Source organism: Scomber japonicus, chromosome 15 (assembly GCF_027409825.1).
Source record: "Scomber japonicus isolate fScoJap1 chromosome 15, fScoJap1.pri, whole genome shotgun sequence".
Lineage (NCBI taxonomy): Eukaryota > Metazoa > Chordata > Actinopteri > Scombriformes > Scombridae > Scomber > Scomber japonicus.
The window spans coordinates 6,839,732-6,848,776 of record NC_070592.1 but is presented as its reverse complement, the minus strand read 5'-3'; the positions used below and the strand labels follow the sequence as shown (position 1 = coordinate 6,848,776).

The 9,045-nt window shown below is 39.2% G+C and overlaps 1 protein-coding gene across 1 annotated transcript; it reads left to right on the top strand.

Moving 5' to 3' along the window:
• Positions 1 to 2,592: 2,592 nt before the first annotated feature.
• On the top strand, positions 2,593 to 9,045 carry flot1a (flotillin 1a). The gene is made up of 12 exons (XM_053334350.1): positions 2,593 to 2,635; positions 2,927 to 3,002; positions 3,377 to 3,467; positions 4,309 to 4,452; positions 5,141 to 5,260; positions 5,695 to 5,790; positions 6,190 to 6,342; positions 6,548 to 6,729; positions 7,362 to 7,407; positions 7,533 to 7,670; positions 8,232 to 8,396; positions 9,025 to 9,045. Exons 1-12 carry the CDS (start codon positions 2,593 to 2,595, stop codon positions 9,043 to 9,045), a joined length of 1,275 nt encoding a protein of 424 aa, XP_053190325.1.

The window sequence follows — 9,045 nt, the reverse complement described above, 5'->3', positions numbered from 1 at the left end:
ATCACCTAAAAACATACTTCTACTCCCCAGCTTTTAACTCTGACCGACAGTCACTATGTACTCTATGACCCTGGATGTCTATTGTTGATGTTGTTGTAGCCTAATTTTTTATCATCATTCTGATTTCTTTAAAAAAGAAAAATATTATGATGTTTTTAGTTTTTGTGTGTTATTCCTCTGCACTTTGCACTTTGGATCAACTAGGCTGTGTTTAAAGTGCTATATAAATAAAGCTGAAGTTGAAATGTAGTGAAGTACAAATAAAAAGTAAATTGAGTAACACAGTACTTTCACAATATTTCACCTTAAATGCATATTTTTTTAACATGTGTCCCATTGTCAGTGAGGTGACATTAATCTGTCTGGCTATTGAATCTATTACTAAGCCCATAGGCAGATGTTAGATGGAGATCAAGCCTTTTGTTTGTCAGGAAGGAAAATATTGAACCTCCACGCCCTCTTCAGTTGAGGTCAGTTCCTGCTGTTCTCCACCAGGCCGCTAGATGGCGGTGGAACACAGGGGCGTCTTCAGTAGGAGCTGCTGAGCTGCACTGCACCACATCCACCCTGCATCTACGGGAATAAGCCAGCCACCTGATATTAAATTACATTATCATAGCTAACAGAGACTGCTACTCTCCTTTCCTTTTTAAAATCTGTTTCTTCCTAAAGCACAGCATTCATACACTACCCGGTAAGTACGCAAGTATGTATATATTTAACGCATCTGTCTTCATCATGTCTCGTTAAACAAAATCGGTTTGTGTTATATTGTTTTTAGTGCAAACAGCTAAACACGAGCGATTTCATCACGTTTTTCACCAATTGTTCCCCTTCATTACTATGTTATCGCCCTGATGTGTGGGGTTTGCAGATGTTTAAATGGTGCTTTTTGCTGTTTTAACTGGGCACAAATGGTGTAAATTAAATATTTACTGCTCGGCTGGTCTTTTCTGAGGTTCCCATTTCAACCCCTCCCTCTCAATCCCCGTCATGCCTCCCCCTGTACAGTACAGCACAGCACGATATTTTAAGGGGATTGTCTATTGATGGAAAATAATGGCATAAAATAAGAATAGTAGCACGATTACACACCACTGTGCCGCTACAGACATGTGACAGATTATAAGGGAAGAAATTGATGGAGAAACAGGTGCACTGCATAGTGAAATTAAGGAAATTAAAACCCCATCATGTTCTGTGACATGCTCAAAAAATACTGAGCGGGCCCAGTTTATTCTGAGATGGCAAAAGAGAAAATATTTAAGTGACTTTGGGAGAGGGTTCTTTGCTGGGGCACAGACACTGTTAATCTGGTTGGTGTCTCAATGGGATCAGTGGCAAAAGTGACATCATCTGCTGTCAGATCTATTGGGGGGAAACGTCAGTAGATAAGGTCAGACATTTGCTGCTGGTGCATGAGTGCAATGTGTAAGGAAAAAACAGAAGAGCAACTCTTGCTCAGGTGACTGAAAATGTCAATGCAGGATATGATCAGACTGTGTCAACAATTACTCAGAAAGGGGTTATTATGGCAGGGCTGCAGTGCAAAAAACCCTCATTATAAAGGTGATTGCACATTTTAGAGCTCATTGGTGCAAAAAAAAAACAACCCCAAAACATAGGCACTGGTCTGAGATGCAGGTGATACTTGATTTATTTCATTATATATCATTATATAGTTTATTTGTCAGTGACATTTCTGTTAATATGCCAGAATCAGCCAAAAGTGTAGTCTCCATCTGTTGAGTTGGGAGCCTGAAATCAAGAAACCAATTTAAAACACTGCTTGTAAAACGTGTCACTTTCAATAAATTATTACAAAGCTGAATGCACATTTTAGAGCTCAGTGGTAGAAATAGGCACTGGCCAGACGTACGCAAGAACAAATCTGAGCAGAAAACAGACGTAAGCATATCAGATATGAGTAAGAATCAATACAAGCAGCGGTACGGTCAGATGAGTCATCCTTCACCTTATTCTGGATGAGTGGATGAGTGCATGTGTGGCGTACATCACATAAACACTGCCAGAGTCATTGTGAACAGGGTTCCATTGTTCATTTCAGCAAACCTTTTAAACAGTTTTAATTACAGTTGAAGTATGTTTTATCATGTGATTTTAGCTGAATTTCCCTTTAATTTTCTCAAAAACTGTACAGTACACACTTCTTAAAGAAAGGAAATATATTACTGCACAAATCTGGTAATATTATGAATGTCACAATGCAATTTTCTCGCTTTTATCCTATGACGAAACACTTCTATTTTGATTTTTTTTGGGGGGCATGCCCTTTTTTATTATAGGGACAATGGAGAGATGAGAGGAATTGAAGGGAATGCAACAAACATGCAACAATGATCTACAGCTGGATTTAAACTGCAGACATTGTGGTTATATGGCATGTTTCTTCGTAACCTGTAGGCTACAGGGATGCAGTGTGATGAAACATTTCTATCCTGACGGGAGTGGTCTCTTCCAGGATGACAGTGGCCCCATCCATAGGGCACCAGGTGTCACTGGCTACTGACTAATTTGATTTATTCCTTTATTGACTCCTTTGTTTTTCAGTTTGAGGGAGAATCAGCCAACATGTTCTACACCTGTGGTCCCAACGAGGCGATGGTGGTGTCAGGTAACATAATGATGACCTGTATTTTTCCCATTTTCATGCATTACATATTTCTCATGTGGCTGATCCCAAATTATTTCAAAACATGTGCAGTAGATGATAATATTTCCATAATGTCACAGTTGTCTATGTTATTTATTAGCTTGTTTTTTGGATGACTGGCTCATTTGAGAATGAAACATGTTACCAAAGTTGGTTTGCAATAGACCATATTAATAATTTTTGACAACCATCATGTGTAAACTTGGTCCAGTGTCTAATTTGAGGCTCTGCTTGGTCTCTTTTGTTTCTCAGGGGTCTGTCGCTCTCCTCCCATGATGATAGCTGGAGGCAGAGTGTTTGTCATCCCGTGCATTCAGAAGATACAGAGGTAAGCAAACATGGAGGTTTATCTTATATCCACTGTTATCAACCGATCTAGTTAAATCCCTGACACTGCAGTTTGATTTATGTTTCGGTCATAAGTGGAATATATTTAGCCCGCTCCCTGCAGTGTAAAACAACATTTAGATATTCAGTTTCACATTCTCCCCCTCATTGATCAATTCATTGATTCCAGTTCATCACATGGCACCAGTTTGTATGACTTTTGATCCTATTCTAGTGTACGCTACTGTAAGTGCTTGTAACTTAAGTACAAAGCAAATATCTCTACACTTACATGTGTGTATCGTTAGTGCAATGAGTGTGTCAGTCAATAAAGATATTTTCTCTCATACAGTATGTCTGTCTGCTTCTCTCCAGGATTTCCCTCAACACCCTGACTCTGAATGTAAAGAGTGATAAAGTCTACACCCGCCACGGAGTTCCCATCTCTGTCACCGGGATCGCGCAGGTCAGTGTTCGAACAGTCACTGCAGTTTAGACAGCAGGGTACAGGAAGATATTTGTTAGTTAAATGTAAAAGTTAGTAAATGTAAAAACTAATGGAACATAGTTTACATGTACCATGAGGATGAAAATGAAAATGACCATCAACTGCTATGCAAACACTGCTAAACTGGGTAATGTACTGCAGGTGTAGCTGGAAGGTTTCACACAAGTGTTGACAATCTTCTCAGGTTTGTGAATTTGAGTGAAAGAAAAACATTTTTAACAAAAGAGATGCTTAAAGAACTTCATTGTTTGGTGCACATGTTGCATCCAAAGTCATTAATATACCCCTACTCTCTGAAGCGCGTTCTATCCTGAACATTTAAATACACTTAAATATATATTCACACTTACATTCACATCTATTTGGAAACTTTGTGATTGAGTTTTGTTCTAATGTAACAGGGATTTCACTATGATTTCTTGACAAACGTCCAGCCCTCATGATGTTTGATTTTATCCAGTTTCTTGCCTTGTTTTGAATGTGTAAAATTGACAAAAGAGGACCTTGAAAAGTCAAAATAAAGATGGTGATGTCAGTCCTGTGAATTTTAGATTATCCCAGGATAATCATGGGAAACATGTAGTCTACTTGTAGTCTTCTTCTACGCTTATTCAAATAAAGTTCCTGTTCTGATCCAAACATAATATAAGCCACATTTGAAATAAGATCTCTTATCTCTGAACATCTTTTATATGCCACACTGCTGTTATTTGTGTTTAGTTGAACAGTCCATTTGTGCCACATGGAGAAGGGAACAAATCTTACAGTCTTCTAAATAAACAGCTGCTTTTCCCCTCAGATGAAGATCCAGGGTAAGAACGAACAGATGCTGGCTGCAGCCTGCCAAATGTTCATGGGAAAATCAGAAGCGGAGATCGCCCAGATCGCCCTGGAGACGCTGGAGGGACACCAGCGAGCCATCATCGCCCACCTAACTGTCGAGGTAACTACTGAATGGTTGTTAGGTTCACTGTTTGCCTTGCCTCACTTACTTTGTTCATGACAGATTTAGTCCTTTACACATGTTTAAGTGCTCTTAACTTGGCTTGGTAAGCATTTGGAAAAAGTCTAAAAATGTTTATGAATTTTAAATGTATTGTTTAGCTGCTAAATGTTTGCTTATGTTGATACTAACAGATAGATACTAAAAGGCCAGACAAATGATATGTATATCATGTAAGTAGAAGAGCTTCGGTATTACACTGACCTAAGTTGATACCCTTTGCTAAAATTGTAACATTTTTATCCAAACTGTTTTGGTAACTACTGAATGGTTGTTAGTTTCACTGTTTGCCTTTGTTTGCCTGTAGTCCTTTACACAAATTGAAGTGCTCTTGAATTGGTCTAAAACTGTTTATGACTTTTAGATGTATTGTTTAGCTGCTAAAGGTTTGCTTATGTTGATACTAACAGATAGATACTAAAAGGCCAGACAAACAATATTAATAAATCAAACAGTCATGTAAGTAGAATAGCTTCAGTATAACACTGGCTTATGTCAATACCCTCTAGGAATTACATTAGAATATTGAACTTAATGCATTTAAGTTGGAATCAAGTGCTGAAGTGGTGTGACTGGTGTTACAGCTTTGTGTTATTTGGTATCACTGGTATCTTCCTTCATCTTACAGGAGATCTACAAGGACCGCAAGAAGTTCTCAGAGCAGGTCTTCAAAGTGGCCTCCTCTGACCTGGTCAACATGGGCATCAGCGTGGTCAGTTACACGCTCAAAGACGTCCACGATGACCAGGTAAGCACCAACTATTCTATTTTTTACTTGTGTGAAAAATATACAGCCAACTATGTTTGATGTTAAGACCATAAAGTATTTATCTGTTTCAGGGTATCCAGAGGGGGGTCATAAAAGCAATTTTAACAACTGAAAGCCCATCTAATCTCCTTATACGAGAGTAAAAAATGCACATTTATTAGTTCTGTTATTTTACTTTTTTGCATAGCAACATTATAAAAGAACAGAAATTGTAAAGAGTGTAATTTAGTCTGTATTTGCTGGTGTGTTTTTCTTATCTAGCCATATGTATATTATACTCAATACCTAAACTGTCTTCAGTTAAATGCAGGATTACCTCAAGTCTGGGTTTAAGAAAAAACATTATAAAAAGAAAAACGCATCTTGAATTCAAACCATCTTGAATTTCTTTTTACCCATCTGTCGGCAAACAGGATTACCTGCATTCTCTGGGGAAGGCTCGCACAGCTCAGGTTCAGAAAGACGCTCGCATCGGAGAGGCCCAGAACAAGAGAGATGCTGTGATCAGGGTAAGAAGCTGTTTAAACCGTTTGTCCTCATCTTGGGGGTTAGTGTCATTCCTAATGAAAGTGCTGAGTGTTTTAATTTCAACATAAGTGCCTATCATGGTCTTAATTTTGTGAAGCAGTAAGACTACTGTTATATGCCAGCTGCAGGACTTGGGGAAAAAATAAATGAATGCTCCTTTGCTCCCTTTGTTCTTGTGGGGTGGAATTTTTTTAAATAGAAACCACCATGGTATTACCAGCTCTGTCTGTTTTGCCTTCTGTTTATAAAACACTAAGTCACTTTTTCTTAGTCTGCAAAGAAATTCGTCTTAACTCTTCATCCTGTTTATTCAAATTAAACAGTTCTTTCCAGTGACCTCTATTCCCCCCTCTCTCTGTTCTCATCTCGCTCTCTCGCAGGAGGCCCATGCAATGCAGGAGAAAGTCTCGGCTCAGTACAAGAATGAGATAGAAATGGCAAAGGCCCAGAGGGACTATGAGCTCAAGAAGGCGGCCTATGACATTGAAATCTACACTAAGAAGGCTGAGTCTGAAATGGCGTATCAGCTGCAGGTACACATGAGTAAAGTGTTTATAAGCATTTATTAATTGCTGGCTTAATTTGGTGACCCTAAAATAGCTGTATTTTTAAGCAATCGGTAACACATTTTCTCTCTGCGTCTAAGTGACATAATATTATATGTTGTGTATATACTACATCTCCCCTCTTGTGAACATGATTTCAAATAAATAAATACATGAATTCTTGCCTTACCAGGTAGCAAAGACGAAGCAGCGCATCGAGGAGGAGAAGATGCAGGTCCAGGTGGTGGAGCGGGCTCAGCAGATCATGCTGCAGGAGCAAGAGATCACCCGCAGGGAGAAGGAGCTGGAGGCCAAGGTGATGAAACCCGCAGAGGCTGAGAAGTACCGCCTGGAGAAACTGGCAGAGGCTCAGCGGTGAGTTTCAAGGCCTCTTCTCATCAGCTGTTTAAATACTGTGTGTTTGCGGAGTCTTTTGCTGGGGAAAGAAACTGAATCCTTATTGCTGCAGTGGAGATGGATTAAGTACAACACTGTTATCTGTATTCTAGCCAGCTCCTCCCAACTGTCAGACTTCTAACATGTTTATGTTATTATGCAGGCTTTCAGCTATAAGGTGGGAGTCAAGGCACATATTTTCCCCAATGACATTTACAAATTGATTTTAAGAAGACAAACAAACAGTATCGTAGTGACTGAGCTAGTAAATCTTCAAATACAATATTTCCTTTTGAGAGAAGTAAAATGGTATTTAAGTGAAAATAAAAATCAGACACTAATATTTCCTCAAGCTAATTTCATGATATAAGCTGCCATAATATATGGGTTGTCGTGTGTTTACGGTATCTGACTTTAGACAGATGTTTCCCATCTCTATTCATCCAAATGCAATCCAGTCAGGTTTTTTTAATACATCAGCAGTTTGACATGGCATTTGTCTACCTGTTAGTTTCACAGATTGGCTGAGCTATCTTTTATAAACCTCTCTGTCTGACTGTCTGTCTGCTGTCTAACTGACTCTGCATTTCTGACCGTCTCTGTCTGTCCAGTCTTAAGTTGATCATGGAGGCGGAGGCTGAAGCTGAGACCATTAGGGTGAGTCAAAGATCACTTCATGTCTGTGTTTTTAGTAGTTTTAAAGGAAATCATAATAAAGATTTCATTCCTACAGTTGTCCGAATTCACAAAGTGTCTACAAAGGCTGTGTTTTGTCTCCGTAGATGAAGGGTGAGGCTGAGGCGTTTGCAGTGGAGGCCAAGGGTCGCGCTGAGGCAGAGCAGATGGCGAAGAAGGCCGAGGCCTTCCAGCAGTACAAAGATGGAGCCATGGTGGACATGCTGCTGGAGAAACTGCCTCTGGTGAGATATAACATACGTCACTCCAATCCAACTTTTTTATACCATAAAATACACAACGGGAACACTGTCATTTTGGTTCCACTTCCGTTACTGGGTTCTCGTTATGGATCTAATTTCAAAACTCTCTTTATTACACCTTTTGGACATAAACAAAGTATGTTCAAATTGATCAAATGCAATGAAAAGTGCCACAGCTGAAATATCTTCTTTAGATACACAATGTTTACATTTCCCAGTGATGGTCATCTTACAATTAAAAGAAGAAATGTATCAGAATTTATAAACTCTCACCAAACACTTACAATTTTCCCTTTTCTAGCTAAATCACATAACCACCTAACCAAATGTTCTCTTAATAAATTATGATATTGTGCAAAATGACATTTTGATCATGCAGCGTATATATGTAATATTAATGTTTGTCAGTGTCAATTTTCCCTGCTGAGCTTGCAGACGGTCTTCTCAGGGTTTCGAAGGGTCACTTTGTCACTTCACGTTCATTTTTCTCCTGACCGGGGGCGTGTTTTTACAAAAGTTTTGAGAATAACTGTCGTCCACCAGATGGCAGAAGAGATCAGCAAGCCCCTGTGTGCGGCAAATAAGGTTACCATGATATCCAGCGGAGACGGAGACGTGGGTGCTGCCAAACTGTCCGGCGAGGTGCTGAACATCATGACCCGCCTCCCTGAGGCGGTAGAGAAACTGACTGGTGTCAGCATCTCCCAGGTAATACATGCATGTCTCTTTCTTTGTCCCTCTCATACATGTCATGTCAAATGTGTCATGAGGAGCTGTATTGATAATAATTTGGGCCTCTAGAAGATATAAGAAGTCCAAAACAAGCACAAAGTCTGTATACTGTAGATAAAGTGCCAGCAAACTATCCTGTATCTATGGCTTATGGCTTATCACAGATGTATCATATCGGCACATATGTTATCTGGTATTCAGTTAATTCAAGTTTAATGTGTACATATATTTTTTGTTGCGTTTTATTATTTATAGTCATTTATAAGTATTAAGTTCCAGGTGAAGGCCAGTGATTCAGTGCATTTTATACATTAAATATAGTTCAACTGTAAAATGTCATGCCTCCATTACATATCTTTGTGTTTGATAACCACATTGCCCCAAAGATCCAGTATCCTACGGCCCTCATAAATATACTGTGAAATCTAAATAATGAGCTAAAAGAGGATAAAACCCTCATTACAGCTGCAGAGTTCAGTGATTCTTCTGTTTATGTTTGTCAGTACAAGCAATTCCTTTCACGTTATCGCATAGTAGTGTAAAAAATAGCTGACATTTGAGAAACACTCTTTTTCTCTTTGTCTCCCATCCCTCCGTCCTGCAGGTGACCTCTCGCACAGGCTAA

Bases quoted from the DNA above. Each gene is read 5' to 3' on its own strand.
- flot1a (XM_053334350.1), top strand. From the start codon at position 2,593: ATGTTCTACACCTGTGGTCCCAACGAGGCGATGGTGGTGTCAG. The intron at 2,636-2,926 runs GTAACATAATGA...TTTGTTTCTCAG, and splicing joins CGAGGCGATGGTGGTGTCAG to GGGTCTGTCGCTCTCCTCCC. The intron at 7,671-8,231 runs GTGAGATATAAC...GTCGTCCACCAG, and splicing joins TGCTGGAGAAACTGCCTCTG to ATGGCAGAAGAGATCAGCAA.